Source organism: Onychomys torridus, unplaced genomic scaffold (genome assembly GCF_903995425.1).
Source record: "Onychomys torridus unplaced genomic scaffold, mOncTor1.1, whole genome shotgun sequence".
Classification (NCBI taxonomy): domain Eukaryota; kingdom Metazoa; phylum Chordata; class Mammalia; order Rodentia; family Cricetidae; genus Onychomys; species Onychomys torridus.
In genome coordinates, this window is record NW_023414046.1 from 2335268 (window position 1) to 2360244 (window position 24977).

At 39.5% G+C, this 24977-nt stretch overlaps 1 protein-coding gene across 3 annotated transcripts; it reads left to right on the forward strand.

Annotated features, from left to right (window-relative positions):
- Positions 1–3995: 3995 nt before the first annotated feature.
- On the forward strand, positions 3996–17250 carry LOC118576626 (zinc finger protein 54-like). Of its 3 annotated transcripts, none has more exons than XM_036176819.1 (4): positions 3996–4240; positions 7160–7245; positions 12547–12673; positions 15142–17250. In XM_036176819.1, the coding sequence occupies exons 2-4, from the start codon at positions 7216–7218 to the stop codon at positions 17154–17156; spliced, it is 2172 nt and encodes a 723-aa protein (XP_036032712.1). In that variant the 5' UTR covers positions 3996–4240; positions 7160–7215; the 3' UTR covers positions 17157–17250. The 3 variants fall into 3 exon arrangements, with proteins under 3 accessions (XP_036032712.1, XP_036032713.1, XP_036032714.1); XM_036176820.1 differs by having other exon boundaries at positions 4143–4240; positions 7165–7245; XM_036176821.1 differs by lacking the exon at positions 7160–7245 and having other exon boundaries at positions 4143–4240.
- Positions 17251–24977: the final 7727 nt, after the last annotated feature.

The following is a 24977-nucleotide window of genomic DNA, read 5'->3' on the forward strand; positions in this document are numbered from 1 at the left end:
AGTGTACTCTTCTCTGGGGGAGACTATTTCTCCTGTTCCCACCATCCCCCAGTTGCCTGTAGTTCTCTGTGTGAGGCTGAGGCATTGTGGGCTTTTCCCCATCCACTTTAGCATGTCCATTGCTCTTGTCCAGCTCCCATTTGGGAGGTTGTGTTGGTGAGATTTTATAGACAAAGCTTCTAGCATTGCTAGGTATGATAGTTATTCTTGGTTGTCAATTTGACTACATGTGGAATGAAGTACAATCCAGAAATTGAGGACACACCTTTGAGACTATTTTGTTTGTTTTGAAGTGAGAGAATCCCCTTCTAGTCTGGAACTTTGAGATAGGAAGACAACTGCCATTAATCCACATCTTGAGGCTGAAGGACACACACCTTTGATCAGGATAAAGAGGCTGGAAGGAAGATACACCTTTAATTTGGACCACACCTTCTGCTAAAAGACTATGTAAGGACATGGAAATAGGAATCATTTTGCTTACTGCCTGCTTGTTGGTTCATTTTCTTGCTACCACATCCATTGCATTGGAGCCTACTTCTTTGGGATTCCAGCATATACTGAAGACCAGCCAAGACATCCAGCTTTGTGGACTAACCAACTACTAGAATTTTGGACTTTCTGTTACAGCCAGCCATTGTAGGATTAGCTGGACAGCAGCCTGTAAGTCATTCCAATAATCTCCTATATATATATATATATATATATATATATATATATATATATATATTCATTCTATAAGTTCTGTTACACTAGAGAACCCTGACTAATACACTAGGAGACACAATCTCACACAAATTCCCTGGTCCTCTGCCTCTTTTAATCTTTATACTTGAGCCTTAGGTGCAGGGGTGTTTTACAGATGTATCCAGTGGGCCTGGTCTCCACAACTCTGCAGTTTGAATAGATGTGGATTTTTGTAGTGGTTTCTATTGAAAAGAGAAGTTTCTGTGATGAGGGATGAAGACTAAACTTACCTATGGGTATAAGAGAAAATGTTTAGTTATTTATTAGGGATTGTGATGATTTAGTAAAGTGGTGGTTGTTTCTTGTCCTCTGAGATACATGTCTTCACCAGCACCATTCAGTAGCTATATTTCCAGTATTAGCCATGGTTTCTCTCTTGTTAAGTGGGTCTTAAGTCCAATGAGACAGGTGTCAGTTACCACCAAGGTAGGCTTGACACTACTACATTCTCAGGGATTGTGCAAGGATAACAGTTGATGTGGTTCACAGTCTGGCTAGGATTTGATCTAGCTCCCTCCTTTGGAAGCGTGCATGGTGCTTCTGGTATCATAAAAGCTATTCCTCAGGGAGCAATTTACATTGTTTTTTGACAATGTCTACTTTCAAGACTCACGATGTAGACTTGCCTGCCCTAGAGCTCAGAGTTCCCCTTGACCATGCCGCCTGAGTGATGGGCTAAAAGACTTGCAAGACCTTGCTCAACTATACATATCTTTTTGTAACTATGTCTTTTTTTGTGTTTTTTGTGTGTGTGGGCTTTGCTTTGTTTTTTGAGGCAGGGTTTTGCTGGGTAACCTTTGCTGGCCTGGAACTCACTCTGTAGACTTGCCTATCCTGGAACTCATAGAGATCTGACTCTCTGCCTCCCGAGTGTTCAGATTAAAGGTGTGTGCCACTACCACCCATTCAGTTATCATGTCTTGACAATTACCCAAGATAATTGCACAGTCTACAGGATCGAAATGAGTGACCAACTGGATCTTTTCTTTACTGACATTAAAGATTTCTATTACACTAATTGAAATAGATTGATTTCCAGGTGAATATAACATACTAAATTTCAACGACATGAAATAAATGTGTAAAAAAAAACATGAGTAGCAATGTGACTGTAGCAGGTATAAAATGCTACCCTAAAACAACCCCTTGACCAGATCAACAGGATTCTAACAGAGCTCCAGAGAAAAACTAACAGCAAAGTTACTTAAAATACTTCTTGACATCCGGGTAGTAGTAGCACAGGCCTTTAATCCCAGTACTCTGGAGTTCAAAGCAAGCCTGGTGTTCAGAGTTCCAGGACAGTCAGGATAACACAGTGAAACCCTGCATCAAATAAAACAAACAATAAAAACTTCTTGACACACAAAAAAGAAGATTTCCCCCTGACTCTTAGTATTACCTGATATTAAATCAGATAATAAGTGGGTCTTGGTGGCATACTCCCTTTAACCCAGCATTACGGAGGCAGATACAAGATATTTATCTCCGTAAATTCAAGGTCATCGTTGTGTATAAAGGGAGTTCCAGGAGAGCCAGTGCTGTTACACAGAGAAACCCACCCTTGAAAAAAATGAAAAAATAAACCTCATCATATATTGATACAACCAAAAAAAATTTTTTAAAGATTTATTTATTTATTATGTATACAGCGTGTATGACTGCAGGCCAGAAGAGGACACCAGATCTCATTACAGATGGTTGTGAGCCACCATGTGGTTGCTGGGAATTGAACTCAGGACCTCTGGAAGAGCAGTCAGTGCTCTTAACCTCTGAGCCATCTCTCCAGCCTCCAAAAGAAATTTCACTGGCTGATGTGGTCATTGAAAAATTTTTTCTGAATTGGGCAAGGTGGGGCACACACCTTTAATCCCAGCATACGTGAGGCAGAGGCAGGCAGATCTCTGAGATTTGGAGGCCAGCCTGGTCTACAAAGGCAGTTCCAGGAAAGCCAGGGTTACAAAAAGAAACCCAACCCAAAAAACAATTTTTTTCTATTATTAACTATTTCATACTCGCACACATATATATTCATACATACACACATACTTCATGTGTGTTTGTGCCTGTGCACCTCAAATACTGTCCACTCTCACCTCCTACCTCTCTACTACCCTTGTCCAATAAACCCCTGTTGTGTTCTTCTCCATTCAGTTTGCTTGGGATCCACAGAGACTGACCGGAGCCACATGTGAGACTGTGGGTTCAGAGCTGTGTGTTGGAGCCCAGCAGAGGACTACAGCTAAAGGCAGTGATTCTCCTACAATCCAACCATAGTCAACATTTGAGAGGTAAAGATGGCTCTGTGAGCCTTTCCCTTCCCTAGACTGCTTGTGGTCTAGTGTGAGGTCCATGCAGGTCAGCACAGCTGCTGTTGGTTACTGATTACAACAGCTGTGTGGAGTCTAGAGGATGACATGTCTTACCCTTCCTCCTCTTTCCCTTCTTATTGCCTTCTTCCTCCTCTTCCTCAATGTTCTCAGAGCCATAGAAGGGATGATGTGACTGATGTTTTTAGCCTAGGAGTCACATACCTTATTTATTTTCTGCAATTGGCACAATGAGCTTCTGTGCTCACCCCTGCTTTAAAAAAAAAAACAGAAAACAAAAACAAAAACCCTGTTTTATCTCAAAGCACCTTTAGCATGAGTCACAAACTTGTTTCTGAGTTAGTAAAATGACAAGACCACCATCTAGTGGTGAGAGCGGTACAGCGCGGGATGAATTCAGCACTGGACTGTTGGGATAGGCTGACCACTGCCTTGAGACACCTATTTGTTTTCAAAATCCAAGTTCCCGATATAATTCTAAGTCAAAATTGCAGTATTTGGTTTTGAGGTGTCATGTCTGTGTTGGCGATGGGACGCTGGCATCTGAACTTAGCGTGTTGTAAATACGTAGCCCGGGAAGCTGGTAGGTAGTCAAGTCGAGGTTAGGCTGCCTGTCTTTTATCCGAAGGGTTCAGACTCACTGTGGGGGTCAGATACCGGGGTGCAGCGTCCTCCTAGGTGCAGTTCTGGTCCAGGCTGGCAGCAAGCATGTGGGGAGGCTGTGCAGAGCGGGTCCAGGGCAGCCTGACAGCTGGAGCTGTGTGGATGGCAGCCTGAGACCCAGTGGGAGGGACGGGTCTAGAAGGGCGGGGACTCACCCGGAAACAGCTGCTGGGTGCTGAACTTTAGATGAGTGTAGAGGAAGAATGGAGAAGTGGGAGGAGTTCGTGGGGTGACGTAAACGGAAGCTGTGAAGCCCAGTGAAAGAGAACTGGGAAGTGGAGTGAAGAGCCAGACAGAAGTGTCAAGTGTCCATTCCCTGTCGCTGCTCCGGGTCCTGCCCGGTGGGGAACCGCGTGGTGCAGACCTGGGTGCGGAGGACACGGCGGGGTGTCGCGGGGACCTGAAACCTCCCGGAGCCGCAGTCTCCGCGCGGGCGGCCTGGGAAAGTCACAGTCACAGCGCAGTGGCGGGAACCGCAGCCCGGCGGCCCTGGAACCTCCCAGGTCAGAGGAGCTGCGGGGCTGGGACGCGGGAGGGAAGGACCGGGTGCGAGCAGTTTCTCTGCTGTTCCTAAGGAAGCCGGCTCCGAAATTCTGCCGTGAATATCTTTCCCTTGTCGATAAATTTTAGGTCATATGAACTGGACTAATCCTGATTCTTTTTTTCATTGATCTTCGTTGCCAAAATATTGTGCAAATAATGTAGTTGAATATTTGAATTTATGTGTTGATATTTGCAAACATAGTTCTTTTTGCGACGGTGGGAAGGGCAAAGCTCTTTAAATTTGTGTTTTTCCAGGCTAACTTCCAAGTTAAACTACTTTCCTCTTCAACAGAGTAGCATAGAATTTGATACTTGGACTCCGGGAGAGCTTTTATATATTAGTCTGAAAAGAACGCTTGTAAATGTAATTGAATCGGAAAGTATAGTTTTTGCAAGTTGCAAGGTTATAGCTGTAAAAATTTAAAAGTAAACTTTTTATCCACCATTTTGTTTTGGTTTGGTTTGGTTTTGGTTTTTGGTTTTTGGTTTTTTTCGAGACAGGGTTTCTCTGTAGCGTGGGAGCCTGTCCTGGAACTCTCTTTGTAGACCAGGCTGGCCTCGAACTCAGAGATCCACCTGCCTCTGTCTCCTGAGTGCTGGGATGCCGCCGCCGCTGCCGCCACCACCACCACCACCCGGCTCACCATATTATTTTTTCATGTGAGATGTATGCATTCTGATGTAAATACAACCTTCTGAAAAATGTCTTTGACAAGCTTGGTGGCACACACCTTTAATCCCGCCAGTGGGGAAGCAAGGGCAGGTGGACTCAGTGAGTTGGAGGCCAGCCTGGTCTCCATAGTGAGTTCCAGGACAGACAATGATTTGTGGTGACACCCTGTCTCAAAAAAAAAAAAAAAAGAAAGAAAGAAGGAAGGAAGGAAGGAAGGAAGGAAGGAAGGAAGGAAGGAAGGAAGGAAGGAAGGAAGAAAAGGAAATGAAAAAAGAAATTTTTTGCGCTGAGTTCTTTTTTTTAAATTTTGTAATTTTAATTTTACAAATCAGCCACGTATTCCACTGTCCTCCCTCCTCCTGCCGCCGCTGCCCCCCACTTGCCCTCCCCATAACCCTCCCCGAGTCCCATCTCCTCCAGGGCAAGGACTCCCCTGGGGATTCAGCTCAGCCTGAATTCAGTCCAGGCAGGTCCGGTCCCCTCCTTCCTACACCCAGGCTGAGCAAAATGCCCGAACATAGGCCCCAGGCTCCAAACAGCCAGCTCATGCACCAAGGGACAGGTCCTGGTCCTACTGCCTGGGTGTCTCCCAAACAGTTCAAACTAATCAACTGTCTCACTTATCCAGAGGGCCTGATCCAGTTGTGGGCTCCTCCTCAGCTATTGGTTCATAGTTCATGTGCTTCCACTAGTTTGGCTATTTGTCCCTGTGCTTTTTCCAAGCATGGTCTCAACATCTCTCACTCATACAATCTCTCCTCTCTCTCACCGATTGGACTCCCAGAGCTCTACCTGGGGCCTGGCCTTGGATCTCTGCATCCGCTTTCATCAGTCATTGGATGAGAATTCTACCATGTCAGTTAGGGTGTTTGGCCATCCTATCACCAGAGTAGGTCAGTTAGGGCTTTCTCTCGACCATTGCCAGTAGTCTATTGTGGAGGTATCTTTGTGGATTTCTGGGGACCTCTCTAGCACTTTACTTCTTCCTATTCTCATGGGGTCTTCATTTATCATGGTCTCTCTTTCCTTGTCCTCCCTCTTTGTTCTTGATCCAGCTGGGATCTCCCACTGCCCTAAGCTCTCTTTCCCCCACCCTTGCCCTTCACACATCCAGTTTGCTCATGTAGATCTCATTGATTTCTCTGTTGTTGGGTGATCCTTGTGTCTTTCTTAGGGTCCTCTTTACTAGGTAGCCTCCCTGGAGTTCTGAGTAACAGTCTAGTCATCCTTTGTTTTACATCTGGTGTCCACCTATGAGTGAATACATACCATGTTTGTCTTTCTGAGTCTGGGTTACCTCACTCAGGATGATTTTTTTCCCTAGATCCATCCATTGCTGAATACTATTCCATAGATTATATGTACCACATTTTCACTATCCATTTTCAGTTGAAGGACATTTAGGTTGTTTCCATTTTGCAGATGTTGTGAGTAGAGCAGCAATGAACATGGCTGAGCAAGAATCTGTGGAGTAGATGTTGAGTCCTTTGAGAATATGCCAAGGAGTGGAACATTTGGGTCATACGCTAGACTTATTTAACTTGAGGAGTTATTTATTTAATTGAGGATACTCCATATTGATTTCCAGAGTGGCTAGATATTTTGTTGATAGGGTTTTTATTCCCTATGGTTTTATTTCTGATGATGCTCTTGGTAGTATTCTTTCTTCCTTCTCTGTGAGAATTAGTGGTTTGCTGTCTTTCCTATGGGTGATTACTTCCCAGTTCTCCTGTATTTATCTAATCATCACATGAAATTTATTGTTTCCTATGTCCTCATGGATAATTCCTCTGATTCTCCTGTATAAATTTTCCTCTAATTATTATCTGCAATGCTGATTTAGTGAAATAATTGTGTTAACTTGAGACTATCCTTGTTTTTGGAGCTGAGGATTGAACCCTGGGCCTTGTGCTTGCTAGGCAAGTGTTCTACCACTGAGCTAAATCCCCAATCCCATCTTGAGACTATCTTGTAATGCACTTATGTCTCCATCAATTTTAAGAATTTTTATGGATGCAACAATATTGTTTACGGTGATTTTCTCTTCAGGCTTTAAATGTCATCCCATGCTCTCCCAGATTTGAGATCGTTGTCTGGACACATGATCGTATTCTGTTGCTTGGGTCTTTTCATGTGGTTTGACATTGTTCTCTAATGGCTTTCAATATTAATTTTTGCTTTTTCCTTTTGACTCCTTATATGAAAGGGCAGCAAGCCATCTTGCTTCTGAAGGAGAAACTCAAAGAAAAGAAACAGAAAGAAATGGCTGATTCTCAAGTAAGCATGTCCCAGGTCAGTGGTCATGTCCACCCTTTTTCTAGAAATGTTATATATTCAGACATTCTAAGCCTTTAATTTTCTGCTTCTGATAATTTTTTATTTTTTTAAAGATTTATTTATTTTTATTATGTATACAGCATGTATTCCTGCAGGCCAGAAGAGGGCACCAGATCTCATTACAGATGGTTGTGAGCCACCATGTGGTTGCTGGGAATTGAATTCAGGACCTCTGGAAGAGCAGCCAATGCTCTTAACCTCTGAGCCATCTCTGCAGCCTCCCCCCCTTTTTTTAAAGATTTATTTATTTATTATGTATACAGAAGAGGGCACCAGATCTCATTACAGATGGTTGTGAGCCACCATGTGGTTGCTGGGATTATTTTATTTTATTTTTTTTATGAAAAATGTTCAAACAACAACAACAAAAAAAAAAAAATCACACACCGAAATTAACCAGACCTAAAGAGTATACAACTCAATGTACTTTAATGCAGTTAGAGTAGTCATTGGGAACAGAAGCTCTGCGGCCTCAAAGGGATTTTATAAATTTTTCTATCAAATATATTTTTATGAACTTATCCACCACAAAAATAAATCTGTGACAGAATTAGAGCTAGAAAGGCACTTAGCTTTATATCCTCTTTCATACCTGGTGTTCATTACCTGCATTCAGTCCCTGATAATTAACGTTTCTTGTTCTCTCTTCTCCAAGTTCTGCTGTGCCCACACATACATTGTTTCCATATACACATATTGTTGGCTAGATTCTGCATATACAGGAAAATGTGGTTTCTTCTTTCTGACACTATATTACTGCACTTAATATTACATGTTTTAAGTCTATCCATTTTCTTGCAAATTTTTATTATATGTTTCTCTTCAGCTGTATAGTATTCCATTTTATATGTATACCATTATCCACTGACCTGTTGATAGGCAATTAGGTTGATTCCAATACTTCGCTATGGTGAATAATGCAGCACTGAACATGTAGTGTAAATATCTCTATATTGGGGTGTGGAGTTCCCTGGTTATGTTCCCAGAAGTGACATTGCTGGGTCATACATTAGTTCCCTCTTCAATTTTTTTTCAATAACCTCGAAACTGATTCCCATAATGTATTAATTTACACTCCCCCACATACACAAATAGTTAATGAGGGTCCCTTTCTCAAAACATCCTCCTTAACTTTGGTCGTCAGGTTAGTTGATGGCAGCTGTTCTGCTGGGGTGAGGCAGTATTTCAAAGTAGTTTTAGTTTGTATTTCCATGATGGCATTTTAGAGATCCTGAACACTTTTTGCAATATTTATTGGCCATTTGTGTATATGTCTTTGAAATTTGTCCATTTGGTTCATTTGCCCATTTGTTGATTGGCAATTTTATTTCCTTGGTATTTAATTTATGTAATTGTTTATAAATTCTAGGTATGAGCCCCTATCCAAAGTGTCGCAGGTACAGATTCTCTCCCATTCTTTGGAGTGCCTGTGTGCTCTGCTGATTTTTTTCTTGATAAACAGAAACTTTTTATTTTCATGTAGTCCCATCTGTTGATACTTGGATTAGTTCCTGTGCTATTGGTGTTCTTTCTAATCCATAAGTTCTTGCTCATCCCAGTATCCTGTTGGGTAGTCCCTATGTTTTCTAGGTTTCTGTGTGTTTTAAATAGCGTTTTTTTAAATACATTTTGAATGGATTTTAATATAAATGAAAGATAAGAATCTAATTTCATTCTCCTGCTGGATCCAGTTTTGCCAGCACCATTTGTTGAAAGGCCATTTTTTTCTGTCTTTTTTTTTTTTTTTTTCAGAGCTAAGGGGACCGAACCCAGGGCCTTGCGCTTGCTAGGCAAGTGCTCTACCACTGAGCTAAATCCCCAACTCCCATATATTTTTTTTTGAAAATAAGTTTTTATTGATTCATTGTGAATTTCACATTATGCATCCCAGTCTTTCTGTGTCTGCCTTTCACACTTGTAACATCTTCCAAAGGAAAATTTAAAAAGAAATAAAAATAGAAAAAAAATAAATAAAAATAGAAAAGTAAAAAAATACAATAATAATAATAGTAGTAGTAGTAATAATAATAATAAAGAAAAAACAAGCAAACAAAAAAAGAACACTTTGCTCTTCCACCTTTCCTGCCTCTCCATCATCTCTTTGTCATTTATCTTGTGGCATTGGGAGCTGTGCTGTGTCACTCAGTAGACTCTTTTGTCCATATGCCTTTGCTTGCAAATGATCATTGTATTTTGGGTAATTGGTCAGATTCAAGGCCTCTAGATTCTGGTACACCATCAATACTGTACCATCACCAAAACGTTGTCTCACATTATGGATCATGGTGATCCTAAGACTATGGTCCCACAGGACCAATCCCTTCATTCATTCTAGCAGGTCATAGATAGGGTAGATGTAAGGGTATGCCAACTCAACGCACTGGATGTGTGCCTGGGAGGTAGCTAAGGCCTCCTCTGGGACCAACCCTCTCAGATGATGTATGAGGCCAGCTTTCTAAATTGTGTGTTGGGATTGGGGCTCCACTATGAATGGCAGGCCAGGGTCCTTGAGACTCTATCCCAGGGCCTGTGAGGAGCAGGGCCAGTGAGGGGCATTGCTGGCTCATCACAGCCTTTGGACTTCAACAGGCATGGTTTGCATAGGCCCCTGTAATAATACAGGCCATGGACATCAACACAGATCTCAGCTACAGCAGGACCATGGACCCAGACATGGAAAAGGCCATATTTCTGTAATGTATCTCTTTACCTCCATTGTCAAAGCTTTTTGATAGCTTTATGCTATTCTTTCTGGATTCTCTATCATATTCTGTTATCCTCTAGTCTATTTATATGACCAAACCAGGCTATCTTTATGACTACAGCTATACAATATAATTCCATATATCTACACCTATAGTACTTTTCTCCATTCTGTCCTTCCCATATTGATTACCTTTTCCCAAGGGCAAATATCTCACATGAACTTATGACCTGTAATTCTGAAAGTAGTTCCACTTCAACACATGAACAAAAAAAATATGTTGATGCCTAATTGCTATAGAGAATGAACTATATCTTTATATATTAGTGAGTGAAGAAGACTCCTGTGGAATCTGTCACATTTCCTTGAATCATGGTTATAAAAAATCGAGTATTGAGGCTGGTTGTTGGTGCCACATGCCTTTAATCCCAGCACTCAGGAGGGAGAGGCAGGTGGATCTCTTGTGAGTTCAAGGCCAGCCCGGTCTACAATGTGAGTTCCAGGATAGCCAAGGCTACACAGAGATACCCTGTCTCAGTAAGAAAAAAAATGCATATTGAAACACATGGAATAGTTGTCACAACACCTTAGCAATATGTGGAATTAAAAGAGACATATCTTGGTTTTTAGTACTAAATAAGATCTGAGTCCTACTACTAAAAATGTAAGCACACTAGACAATGTAGAACATAGCGTGTACATGTGACTTGATCCTCCCATGAAAATGATGTTCTTGAGTGTAGATTCAGATTGTAGTGTTTGTATTTCTTTTTGGTGTTTAATATCACAACAGTAATGATATGTCCATGTGTTTGTTGACACCTGCTATCTATTTTTCTCAGGAGAATTGCTGCTCACATCACTCCCTTGGTTAGGGTGCTCAATGGTAACTTCCCAAACAGATCAGGTTTTTGGTTTTTCATTTTTTTTTTTTTTCCTGAGCTGAGGATCGAACCCAGGGCCTTGCGCTTGCTAGGCAAGCGCTCTGCCACTGAGCTAAATCCCCAACCCTCATTTTGTTTTTTGAGACAGGGTTTCTTTGTGTAGCTCTGGCTGTTCCTGTAACTAGCACTAGAGATCAGGCTGGCCTCAAACTCATAAAAGTCCCTCTGCCTCTGCCTCCCAAGCACTGGGATTAAAGGCATGTACCACCACACATGGCCTGAGATCAGTATTTTTTCTTTTATTTCTCTTTTTCTTTTTGTCCCAAACAGGATCCCACTGTGTATCCATTACTGTCTGGGACTCATTAGGTAGCATTACATGGAATGCATCAGAAATAATGTCTTGAGGACACTGACTGATTGATGTGCACAACCCATCACATTTGATGCAGAAGAACAGTCCTCATGATTGCCTTCCTCTAGTCAGTTCCTGTGAGAGTCATGTCTCTGCTCCCCTGTGCTGAAGCTGCAGGGTTTTAAAGTGGAGATTTGGGGAATGGGTTCTGACCTGCAGGTTTGCATTTCCATCCCTTACTCATGGGTCAGAAAGAATAAAGGAAGAATCATAAGCACTACTAACCTAAAATCTGTTAGACAATACAGCATAAGTACTAAAAAGGAACACATTGAGGACTACAAAATTCAAATGCAATAGCTCAGATTTTCTCCTGAGCCAGTCTTTGAGCTATATTATGTTTGCAAAGCACTGAAAAGTGACAATAATTCCCATAGAATTTAACATCTTCAGTTACTCAAAGGAAATCTATGTCACTTCTGAATTATGTTACTTCACAGTAACTACACTTATGTGTACATGCTAGCTGCAATTTAAACATTATTTGACATGTTTTTGGACTTCCCTCAATTTTTACAGCTCTTTTGGAATGAAATATTCTTCAAATCTTCTGAAACTGCCATTTGTCTAAGTTGCCCGATGCCTATTTCCTAAGAAAATTTTAGATTATATCAAATGTGACTGATACAGATTTTTCTCTCTGCACTAGCTAAATATCATTATAAAATATTCATAATCTACTTGATCTTATATATTCATGCTAAAATTGATAGTAGACAGTGTTATTACACTCTTTCTTATTGTGGGAAAAAGCCAAAATGCTTTGTCTATAAAGTCAATCATAAATTCTGCCTTCCATACATGCCCCTTTTCTCTTTAATAGAATGAAATTGGATCTAGAGTTTAAACATCCCAACTGAGCCTGTTAGAATAGAGTCATGTAAGGCCCAAGTACACACAGAATTAATTCATCTCAGTATTTTAGCATGGTCTACAGGTCCAGCATTTAAAACATATTTCTTCCTTACAAATTTTCCTTCTGAGACTTGTACACTATGATCCTGTGCAACATAACACAGGATCCATAACAGATAGATAACCTTAGCTGTGTGTCTTGTTACAGGGATATGCTTGTGAGACTATTATGTTTTCACAGAGTTAGAACATTCATTGTAGAATGTGACTATATTAGAAGTCATCTTTTTGAGTAATTATTTTTACTCATCTACATCCCTAATTTCCTCAACTCTCCTTATATCCAGGAAAGCACACTTCCTAGGATCATGTGGTTAAACTAGACTTTTTCATTTCAGGGTCTGTTGACATTCCGGGATGTGACTGTGGACTTCCCCCAGGAAGAGTGGGAATGCCTGGACTCTGCTCAGAGGGCTTTGTACATTGATGTGATGTTGGAGAATTACAGCAACCTGGTCTCTGTGGGTGAGAACATTTTGCTTCTAGAGTGTGTAACTCATCCTTTCTATGAACTGACTTCATAGGTTATAAACTCTCGGTTAAGCAACGATGAGAAACTAGGGAAATGTTTGGTGGTAGGGAGAACTTTTTCATGCTATTCAATTTTTTTCTTTCCATTTTCTATGTTACAAGTGTCATGCACCCCTCATTTTGGTTCCTCAATGCATTCAAAAACTTAGTATGGTATAATATTTATACTCATATCTTAAAGCTCCATGTCCATAGTTGGAGCTGACATGGTTTTAATTGCGACAAAAACTCAAGATTTGCAAACATAAAATTCTGAATATCCTGAGAAAATATGCTGAAAAAAGTATGCTGAAGATTCTGATAGGAAATAGCAATAGGAAATCATTCCTAGATTTGTAGTAGAATATTTGAAGGTGGGTTACTTTTGTTGATGTTGCAGTGAAGCTGCATTACTGTGCCTGTTACTGTCTAATAAAGAACTAGCCAATAGCAAGGCAGAGAAAGGATAGGTAGGGCTGGCAGGCAGAGAGAGTATATAGAGGGAGAAATCTGGGAAGAGAGATCTAGCAGCCAGAGGAGGAGGACTCCAGGGGCCAGCCACCCAGCTACACAGCAAGCCACGGAGTAAGAATAAGATTTACAGAAGTAAGAGAATGGGAAAAGCCCAAAGTAAAAGGTAGAGGGGATAATTTGAGTTAAGAAAAGCTGGGTAGAAACAAAGGCAAGCTAAGGCAAGGCATTCATAATTAATAAGCCTCCATGTGTGATTTATTTGGGAGCTGGGTGGCAGGTCTCTCAAAAGGCTAAAATACCACCACCAACAACAACATAGATTCCTCTACTTAGTGTTCTCTTCGTGTACTGAGCACAGTACTGTCTTAGACTTCTGTATTCTTTCTAAAAATTTTATCATGGGTCATGAGCTACCTCACAGAACACATGGATTATTGTATGCAAGGTTGGCCTGGTTGGTCCCCCACCAAAGCAAATGAGATTGCCCTAGAATGTGGAGAGGAGAGAGTAAATACTGTAGTAGAATATTTTAAGGTGTGTTACTCTTGTTGATGTTGCATTTGTTTAACTCTGTGAAGCTGTGTTACTATGCCTGTGTAAAACACCTGATGGTCTAATAAAGAGCTGGCCAATAGCAAGGCAGGAGAAAAGATAGGTGGGGCTGGCAGACAGAGAGAATATATAGAAGGCAAAATCTGGAAGAAGAGGATCAAAGAGCTAGCAGCCAGAGGAGGAGGACTCTAGGGGCCAGCCACCCAGCTACACAACCAGAAAGCCATAGAGTAAGAATAAGACATACAGAAGTTAGAGAATGGGAAAAGCCCAGAGGCAAATGATAGAATTTAAGGAAGGCTGGCAAGAAACTAAGCCAAGCTAAAGCCAGGCATCATTCATAATTAAAAATAAGCCTCCATGTGTGAATTCATTTGGGAGCTGGGTAGCAGCCCTCTCCCCTCCCCCCCAAAAGTGGAAAGACTACCCACAATAAAACACAACTAGGGTGGGCTCGTAAATGAGCAGGACAACAGTAATGGCTTCCAGTGAAAGAGAAAGCAAAGCTGCAAATGTTTGGGCAAAGAGTCCTGATCATTAACTTACTGTAGTGTCTTGGTCCCAGGCTGCGTCCTGTCTGTTGTAACTGTTAGAAGGCATTGTGTCTATTGCTCCTGAGTTATGGTGACAATACTAGTACAAAATGCAATTTTATTTGACAATGCTGACATCAGATTGGAATAATTTTACAAATGTTAAGTCTAAAGTGAGTCCATGAAGCAGGATTATCCTTTAATTGTCTTCCTTGCATGTTTGTCTTCCTATTACATTCTTCATTTTCTTCTCAGTGGAAAATACACAGACATCTTTCTGGGAGATAATCCTAGGAGTCGGTGGACAGAGTGGACTTGAGAATAACCCTATGAGGAAAGTTAAGAAACACAGCAGTGTGTGGAGGTTAGAAATAAGCAATAGGTGCCCAGGACAGCCCTGCCTCAAATGATCTAGAGCCTCTGGTGCCTGGACGAATACTGTCTTTGCATTCATTACTTTTCAAGAATCTAATACCTTGCTTTAGAAAAATAAAATAAAATAAACCCTTTGATGCTTTTAAGTAAGACGTTAATCTTTAAAGAGATTGGGTCTTCTGAACAGTATTTTTCATTGCTTATCACTTAGTAAGTACAAACACTGTGAATCTGGGATTGGATTAAACTCTATCAATTTCTGAGATGAAATATTTAAAAAGAGATGTGTGCCATTAGACATTTTTGATAAGGAGGAGATATCCATTACATCACATACCCTTGAAGGCTGTGAGGCTGTTTTTATGAGAATACATAAAATTACACTGAAAGAAAAATATTTAAGTAGTTGCTGGTTGACTTATCTTAAGAGAGATCTTAGAGACAGTCTTTTATCAGATGTTTAATCTTAGAACTGTATTCATTTTCCAGAGAACTTTTACATATGTGATCCTGTCCATCAGTATGTGAAGACTGAAAGTGAGTCTTGTCAGAGTAATGAGCTTGGCAAAGTGCTTCATGACCCCTCCACATATGCACTTTATAGAACAAGTGAAACTACAGAAAATGCTAATAACAGCAGATGCAGTAATCACAGGGATGCCTCTATTGACTCATCGAATCCACATAGACATGAACACATGCACACTGGAGAAGAACCTTGCAAATCTAAAGAATGTGAGAAATCTTTAAATTTGTGTTCCAACATTACTCAAGAACAAAGACTCTTCAGTGCAAAGAAGGAGCACAGGCAGGGAGAATATGATGATTATTTCAACTCTACATACAGTCTTTTGCAACAACCAATCTACACTGAAGAGACATCACACCAATGTGGGAAATGTGGGAAATGCTTCAGAACTGCCTCACACCTCTCTGTACATCAGAGAATACATACTGGAAAGAAACCTTACAAGTGCAACAGTTGTGATAAATCCTATAACCAGTGGGCAAATCTTAAAACACATCAAAGAATTCATACTGGGGAGAAACTTTACAAATGCAAAGAATGTGGAAAGTTGTTTCCTCAGGCCTCAGCACTTAAAAGCCATCAGAAAACGCATACAGGAGAAAAGCCTTACAAATGTAAGGAATGTGACAAGTCCTTTGCCCACTGTTCCAGTTTCAGGAGACATCAGAAAATCCATACTGATGAGGAACATTGTAGTTGCCAAGAATGTGGCAAGGTCTTTCATCAGCTTTCACATCTTAAAAGCCACTACAGACTCCATAGTGGAGAGAAACCTTACAAATGCAATGAGTGTGGTAGATCCTTTCCTCACTATTCATCTCTTAAATGGCATCAGAAAACTCATTCTCTAGAGACATTTTACAAATGCAAAGACTGTGGTAAGTCCTTTCTAGAAATATCACATCTTAACAGGCATTACAGAATCCATACTGGTGAAAAGCCTTACAAGTGTGAGGTATGTGACAAATCTTTTACTGTGAATTCAACTCTTAGAACACATCAGAAAATTCATACTGGAGAGAAATCTTACAAATGTAGGGAATGTGACAAATCCTTTACCCGGGACTCACATCTTAGAAGACATCAGAGTGTTCATACTGGAGAGAGACCTTACAGTTGTAAAGAATGTGGCAAATCTTTTACTACATGCACATATCTTAGAGAACATCAGAAAATTCATACTGGAGAGAAACCTTATAAATGTGGAGAGTGTGATATGTCTTTTATCCAGCGTTCAAATCTTAGAACACATCAGAGAGTCCATACTGGAGAAAAACCTTACAGATGTAAGGAATGTGGCAAATATTTAACTACGAGCTCAACTCTTAGAGAACATCAGAAAATTCATACTGGAGAGAAACTTTACAAATGTATGGAATGTGACAAATTCTTTACTCATAACTCACATCTTAGAATACATCAGAGAGTTCATACTGGAGAGAGACCTTACACTTGTCAGGAATGCGACAAATCTTTTACTACATGTTCATATCTTAGAGCACATCAGAAAATTCATACTGGAGAGAAACTCTACAAATGCAAAGACTGTGACATGTCCTTTCTCCGGATTTTTAGTCTTAAAATACATCAGAAGATTCATACTGGGGAGAAATCTTACAAATGTAAAGACTGTGACCTATCTTTTAATCAGATTTCAGATCTTAGAAGACATCAGAAACTTCATATAGGAGAGAAACCTTACAAATGTCTGGAATGTGACAAATCTTTTACCTACATGTCAAATCTTAGAACACATCAGAGAGTTCACACCGGAGAGAGACATTACAGATGTAAGGAATGTGACAAGTCTTTCACTAGCTGCTCATATCTTAGAGCACATCAGAAAATTCATACTGGAGAGAAACTTCACAAATGCAAAGACTGTGGCATGTCCTATATCCACCTTTCAAATCTTAGAAGACATCAGAGAGTTCACACTGGAGAGGAAAGTACTGTTGTAAATCATGTGACATAGCATTTATATGGTAGTCTCTACTTACAAACCCCAAGAGTGTACATTATAGAAACAAAGACAAGAAATTTGTGAAAGCCTTTAATGAATTTTTAAATCTTACAAAATACCAGTTTATATTCAAATAAAATTCTACAGTAATAATTATGAATTATTTTTAATTTGTGTGGGTGCTTTGTCTACAAGACTTTCTGGGCACTATATTTTTGTCTGATGCCAGTTGAGGCCAGAAGAGGGCATCACATTTACTGAAGCTAGAGTTCCAGACAGTTGTGAGCTATTGTATGTGTTGAAAATTGAACACAGTGCTCTGGAAGAGGAACCAGTGCTCTTACCCTCCAAACCATTTATCCAGCCCCTGGGAATAGCTGTAATAAAAAACATGTATCTTGTTCAGCATCCAGATAATAATACCAGGCATGGTGGTGCATGTCTTTAATCCCAGCACTCAGGAGGCAAAGGAATAAAGATCTCTTGAGTGTGAGGCCATCCTGGGCTATGTGGTGAGTTCCAGGACTGTAACTACATAGACTCTATCTCAAAAGAATAATAATGCCAAAATTACTAACAAAAAATGTTTATTTTTCTGCTGTGGATATTGTTCTGTATAAATAAAATGCTGATTGGCAGAAAGTGTAGGCGGGACAAGTAGAAGAGAGAATTCTGGGAACAGGAAGGCCATGAGTACAAACATGTAAAATACTAGTAAGCCACAAGCCATGTGGCAAGGTATAGATTTATAGAAATGGGTTAATTTAAGATGTAAAAACTAGATAACAAAAAGCCTACCACGGCCACACAGTTTGTAAACAATATAAGTCTCTGTGTGTTTACTTGGTTGGGTCTGAGCAGCTGTGGGACTGGCGGGTGAGAGAGATTTGTCCTGACTATGGGCCAGGCAAGACTGGAAAAAACTCTGACTACAGTTTTCCTTCTAAATGTGCTGTACATCACTAAATTCATACTTCTGAGAAAACATAAAAGGTACACCATATATAATCCCTATTATCTTGCTGTTCATTGTAAATTACAGTCACCAAATGTATTGAATTTATAAAATCCTTTACACATAAAAGAAAACACAAGAAAATCCTCTGGTAAAGTCTCATTTTTTGTTCACTTTCAAAAATCTTATCTTAGTGTCAAAGCTCACAAATAGCAGAAGGTGAGAAACTGTAAAGAGAGCAGCTGTGCATGTGACATCACAGGCATGACACTAACAGTTTAGAAATCCCCAAAAACTCTGGATGGTGGTCCCTGCTTTTGTTGTAGGAATTTGGCAGAATTGCTGTAAGGGGTAGATATTACAATGAACAGCTATTTTATAGGAGTACTTTGACCTAGAAGAATCCTTGTGGAAAACAGTGATTGTTTGCTGAAGGGGCATTGCAGCCATCCCATGACTTTGGTCACAAGATGCCTTAGACACACCTGAGGCTCTTGTACTCTTGTGTGTTGCAAACAATACATAATAAAGGACGAGAGTCATGGGGCATGTGATGCTCTCCTTTAGTAAGATGTATAAATTAGATTATAGATATTGGTATGAGGAAATACTTTGTATAACTTTCAATAAATATGCCTTCATGTGGCTGTTCAGGATTCAGTTGATCAGATGAGGTTGGACCTTCCTACTGCCACAGAGGCCTTAAAATTTCATGCCTTCTTTCTTCAACTGACCCATGCTACAGGGAACACCCCAGCATTTGGTGACCAATGGTGTAGGGTATGAGGAAAGAAGTGTCCAGACACCCCAAGACTGGAAGTAACATATGTCCATAGTAGTAGTCAAGACTCCAGGATAGGGCAGGAACATGGAGAATTTAAATTCTCCCTCTCAAGTGTAGCAACAAATAAAATGGCTCCTGAGACAAATGATAAATCCAAGAAAAAGAATCTTCCCAGTAGAGAAAGAAAAAAGAAAGGAAGTTTTAAAAAATAAGTATCTTCAGAATAGAGAAATGTGAAGGAACAGAAATGAAAAAGGAAAAACTTTTCCCTCAGAGCAAGAATGACCCAATAGTAAAGGTCATTTTATGGGAAATGGGTTTTTTTTGTTTTTGCATAATAATAACTTATCAATGGACCCTTTGAGGGAGAAAGAAAAAAATTAAAACAAGCCCAATTTGTATTTAAAAAAAAAAACAAAAAACAGTTCCAGTCAAAATACTAAGCCAATGCTGTTTGAATTTCCAGAGGTGTTATTCAGTGTATGAAGGATGTTCTCTAGATTGTCTAATTAATGTTTAATTTTCATAGTAAATGGACTAAAAACAAAATTCATGATTTTAAACTGTAATATTGGGTATGCTCTTGTTTGTTTATCATTTCATTACTGAAAATATGGATCTGCTCCTTAAGTTGCTTTCTGGAAATTATTGGTTAGATTCTATAAAATGTAACTTATTAAATAATGTGATTACTAAGGTAAAAGTTATAAAAAATTAATCTCTTACTGACAAAGAGCTGGTAGTAGCTATTTAGGGGAAATCAAGAATGCATACCCCAAAAGTGAAAAACTTAAGTTCATAAAAAGAACTGAATGGATTATTCCCAGAACAGTGAAAAGAGAACCTTTTTCTGGGGTTCTTCCATTCTATACTGATGCAAATAAATTAGGACTGGCTGGTTATAAAGCAAGAAACACAAGTAAAGTGATTTGAAGTCCATATGATTCCATTAAAACATAGGAGTTGTATGGAATTCTAATGGCTTTATTTGACTCTAATGAATCTCTTGATATAATTACTGATTCTCAATATCCAGAAGGGGTTGTATTACATATTGAAACTGCTGAACTTATTCCCAATAATTCAGAATTAACTTTATTATTTGTACAATTACAACAGGCAATCTGAGAAAGGAATTGCCCACTTTATATTACCCATATTTGGTCCCATACTGGATTGCCTTGGCCATTAGCAAAAGGAAATGGAGAAATTGATCAAATATTAATAGAAAATATATTAGAAGCTTCAGAATTTCATAAAAAAATGTTGATAGTAAAGGCTTGAATAAAATTTCCATAACCTGGCAATAGCTAAAGAGATTATAAAAAATTATCCTAATTATTCTTTGTATAACCAAATTCCTTTACCTACAGGAAGTAACCCTAAGTCACTCAAAGAAATGAAATTTGGCAAATGGATGTATTTCATTTAGCAGAATTTGGAAAATTAAAATATGTTTATCATACTATTGATACATACTCTGGACTTCAATGGGCATCTGCCTTAAGTTGTCAATAGGCTGATTCTGTAATTACACATTTATTAGAGACAATGGCTAATACAAATTAAAATTGATAATGCTCCTGCTTATGTTTCCAGTAAAATAAAATATTTTTACACATTATAACATAACACACACACACACACACACACACACACACACACACATCATGTAATCCAACAGGACAAGCAGTTGTTAAGATCTAATTACACTCTAAAAGAGATGCTTATAAAACAAAAGGAGGATGCAAAGACTCCCAAAGATAAATTACATAATGCTTTACTAACATTAAAATTTTTGAATGCTAATGAGTCAAGGACAACAGCAGATGAAAGGCATTGGACCACAGGAAAAAACTGCAGCTGGACAGTGGTGGCGCACACCTTTAATCCCAGCACTCGGGAGACAGAGCCAGGTGGATCTCTGAGATTGAGGCCAGCATGGTCTACAGAGCGAGATCCAGGACAGGCGCCAAAACAACACAGAGAAACCCTGTCTTTAAAAAACAAACAAACAAACTGTTGAATTAAGACTGTACAACAAAGATGCCATGAGATCTTCATGGAGAATGGGGAAGTTGTTACGATGGGGTTGAGGTTATGCTTATGTTTCTGCAGGAGACAAGAAGTTGTGGATACTATCAAAATTAGTTAAATTAGACATGAGCAAGAGAAGTCTCCCAGATGCCTTGGCTGCTGTTTGGATAGCGTATCTCTAGGAAGAAAAATACCGAAAGCCTTTAAAGCAGACAGCTGATCTCCTACATGGGGACAGCTTAAGAAATTGACTGAAGGAGAAGCAATAGTTTGGCTGGCTTGGGAACCTTTGAAAGCTACAATATTCCTTGCTATGCTGTCTGTGGTAACTGTACAGGTAACAGGGACCAGTCATACCTACTGGGCTTATATTACCAATCCTCCAATTAACAAAGGGGTAAGTTGTGGAGATCTGGATATTTCTGTTATGGTCAATGAATCCTCTTGGCTACCTGGTCTTTATGACCACAGAGGACCTGCTAAGCCTGAGGAAGAAAGTAAGGTAACTACTGTTTTTCTGCCATCATAGCAGCTGCACCTGACTCTACTGCTGTTTCAGCCAGTAAGTGTGATTCCAAAATCACTACCCCATTTCTCAAGCAATGGGCAGGCAGGCCTTCTATATCCCACCAGATCTTCATCCTGCCAATGCCACCAAATGTAGTTTATAACAAAATCTCTATCATTCTATTTCCTAATAAAGACTCAGAGTCAGAGGCTAGGGTGAAAACCTGCTAGCTCAGAGAGGCTGAGGAGCAGCTAGCTGACCTTCCCTCTTTGAAGGCACTTCAGAAACAGAGAGTGTCTCTTCCACCACTCCAAACCAAAAAGGACCACTACACTCAAAGTCCCTCCCTACTACTTCCTACACATTTCTCTATCCATTTTCTGGATACCCTCTGACTCTATGCTTACTATCTGTAAACTAGTTGTTGACCCCACCTCCTGACCCAAGATTGATTTTATTTAATTAATGCAAATGCAAACTCAAGATTCACAGTGTGATCATATATCCCAAAACAGGTAATTACAAATTATACTGTGGGAGAACAAGGAAGTCCTATTTGTATGAATAATAGAAATCACTGTCTAAATATAACTTTTCAAATTTGGCTGTCTATACTTAATCATAATAGTACCCAGGATTTTCATAATAAACTTTATATGCTTCATTCATCTGGTTTTAGGGGACAGGAGATTAATGCTGCTAGTTCCACAAATCTATTGTCTTGTGAGACATGTGTTACTAACAAGGAATCTGACTGGGTACTTTGGCAATAGCGTAATGGTAAGAAACCTCAAGTGCTTACTGATTTTTCCAAGGAGACATCATTGATTGGAGTCCATATAGCTTCCCTCGAGAAAAATATTCTCAGTCAGAATTAAGATGGCAGAAGTATAGTTTTAATGGAACTGTGGACATTACCTCTATTGTTAATGAACCTATCCAATGGCATGGAATTGGGAGGTCAGGTCCTATGTTGCACTTTGGCAATTTAGTTCAGACTAATTTATGGAAATTGGCAAGTACCTTATACCTTCTTAAAATATGAAAAGGAATATAAAAAAGTGGAGGACCTGTTTGATAAGAACTTTAAATTTCTAAAGAAAGATTCTAAAAGAATCCTGTATAATAAAGCAACCTCTGGAGACATCACCATCCCTGAGCTCAAGCTCTACTATAGAGCTATAATAATAAAAACAGCTTGGCACTGGCATAAAAACCGACATACAAACCAATGGAATTGAATTGAAGACACTGACATTAATCCACACACGTATGAACACCTGATTTTTGACAAAGAAGCCAAAACTATACAATGGTAAAAAGGAAGCATCTTCAACAAATGGTGCTGGCATAACTGGATGTCAATATGTAAAAGATTACAAATAGATCCATATCTGTCGCCACGCACAAAACTCAAGTCCAAGTGGATCAAAGACCTCAACATAAATCCAGTTACACGGAACTTAATAGAAGAGAAATTAGGAAGTACTCATGAATGCATTGGCACAGGAGATCACTTCCTAAATATAACATCAGCAGCACAGACACTGAGAACAATTAATAAATGGGACCTCTTGAAACTGAGAAGCTTTTGTAGTGCAAAAGACACGGTCAATAAGACAAAAAGACAGCTACAGAATGGGAAAAGATCTTCACCAACCCCACATCAGACAGAGGGCTGATCTCCAAAGTATATAAAGAACTCAAGAAACTAGACATCAAAATACTGAACAATCCAATTAAAAAATGGGCTAGAGAGCTAAACAGAGAATTCTCAAAAGAAGAATCACAAATGGCTGAAAGACATTTAAAGAAATGCTCAACATCCTTAATCATCAGAGAAATGCAAATCAAAACGACTCTGAGATACCACCTTACACCTGTCAGAATGGCTAAGATCAAAAACACTAATGACAGTCAATGTTGGAGAGCAAAGGGAACACTCTTCCACTGTTGGTGGAAATGCAAATTTGTACAACCCCGTGGAAATCAGTATGGCGGTTTCTCAGAAAATTGGAAATAAGTCTTCCTCAAGACCCAGCCATATCACTCTTGGGCATATACCCAAGGAATACTCAATCATACCATAAAGATACATGCTCAACTATGTTCATAGCAGTACTATTTGTAATAGCCCAAACTGGAAACAACCTAGATGCCCGTCAACTGAAGAATGGATTAAGAAAATATGGTACATATACACAATGGAATGCTACTCAGCAGACAAAAACAATTACAGCATGAAATTTGCAGGCAAATGGATGGAACTATAAAATATCATCCTGAATGAGGTAAACCCAAACCCAGAAGGACAAACATGGTATGTACTCACTCATAAGTGGATACTAGATATAAAGCAAAGAACAATAAGACAGAACCAGGGAGGCTATATAGCAGGGGGGACCCTAGGATGACTGTGCTTATAATAACTTTTGGTTTTACTTGTAGTAGGAATCTTAAAGAGTCTTATTAATAAAACTCAAACCCGAGGCCAGTTATTGGAGTGATTGCTGGAAGATCAGAGAAGCAGAACAAGCCACGGCTATCTCACCTTGCTAGTTCCTCAGGTGATCCTGTTTCCTCATGCTGGGAGCTTCTGAGTCCTCCTCCACATGAATCTCAGCTGAACTGTGTTGCTCCAAAGCCTGAATGCTTAATCAGCCAAATGCTTAACTAACTACATGCTTTACCCTTTAGTTCCTGGTCCTTGCACCTTATATACCCTTTTCTTTCTGCCCCCACTCCCTGGGATTAAAGGCGTGGGTCACCAAGTCTAGCTGTTTCTAAAGTGGCCTTGAACTCAGAGATCTGGCTAGCTCTGCCTCCCAAGTGCTGGGATTAAAGGTGTGTACCACCACCACCCAACTTCTGTTATGGCTTACTCTTCCCATTTTCTAGCCACCATTTCTGGCTCTGTTCTAGTGGCTGTCTGTTCTCTGACCCCAGATATGTTTATTTCGGGGAACACACAATATTTCAGGGAACACAATACCCACCACATTTCCCCTGTTTTTGTCTAAAATTAAAAAAAGGTTATAACTAATACAAGAAATATCATATCCAATAAGTATATACAATATACACAGTCAATATTACATTAATGATGTCTAGTCCATTAACATTTGACAGATTCAGGTGAAAAACTCCATTATCTATAATAATGTCCAGTCCAGTAACATTTGATAAACTCAGACAAAAATTTTTCATTATTTATCCTATCTTTTCTTTTCATAATAGATTCAGTAGTCTACCTTTTGTCATTTTTATATCTTCTCCTTTTTCTTTTTAGAGTAGATCTACCCATTTATCCTATTATTTCTTTATCTTTTTTAGCAGGGTAGATTCAGTGATCTACCTCATATCTATTTTCTCTTTTTCCTTTTCATTTTTTTAACAAAGCCTCTGAATCTAATCTTCATGTTCAGCTTTTTTCCTGACCATTAACAATTAACAACTTGTAACCAATCATCATAAACAATGACAATATCCAAAACTCATTAAATGACCGAAAACCTCCCATCCCACTTTTTGGGGATGTGGGCGTCATCT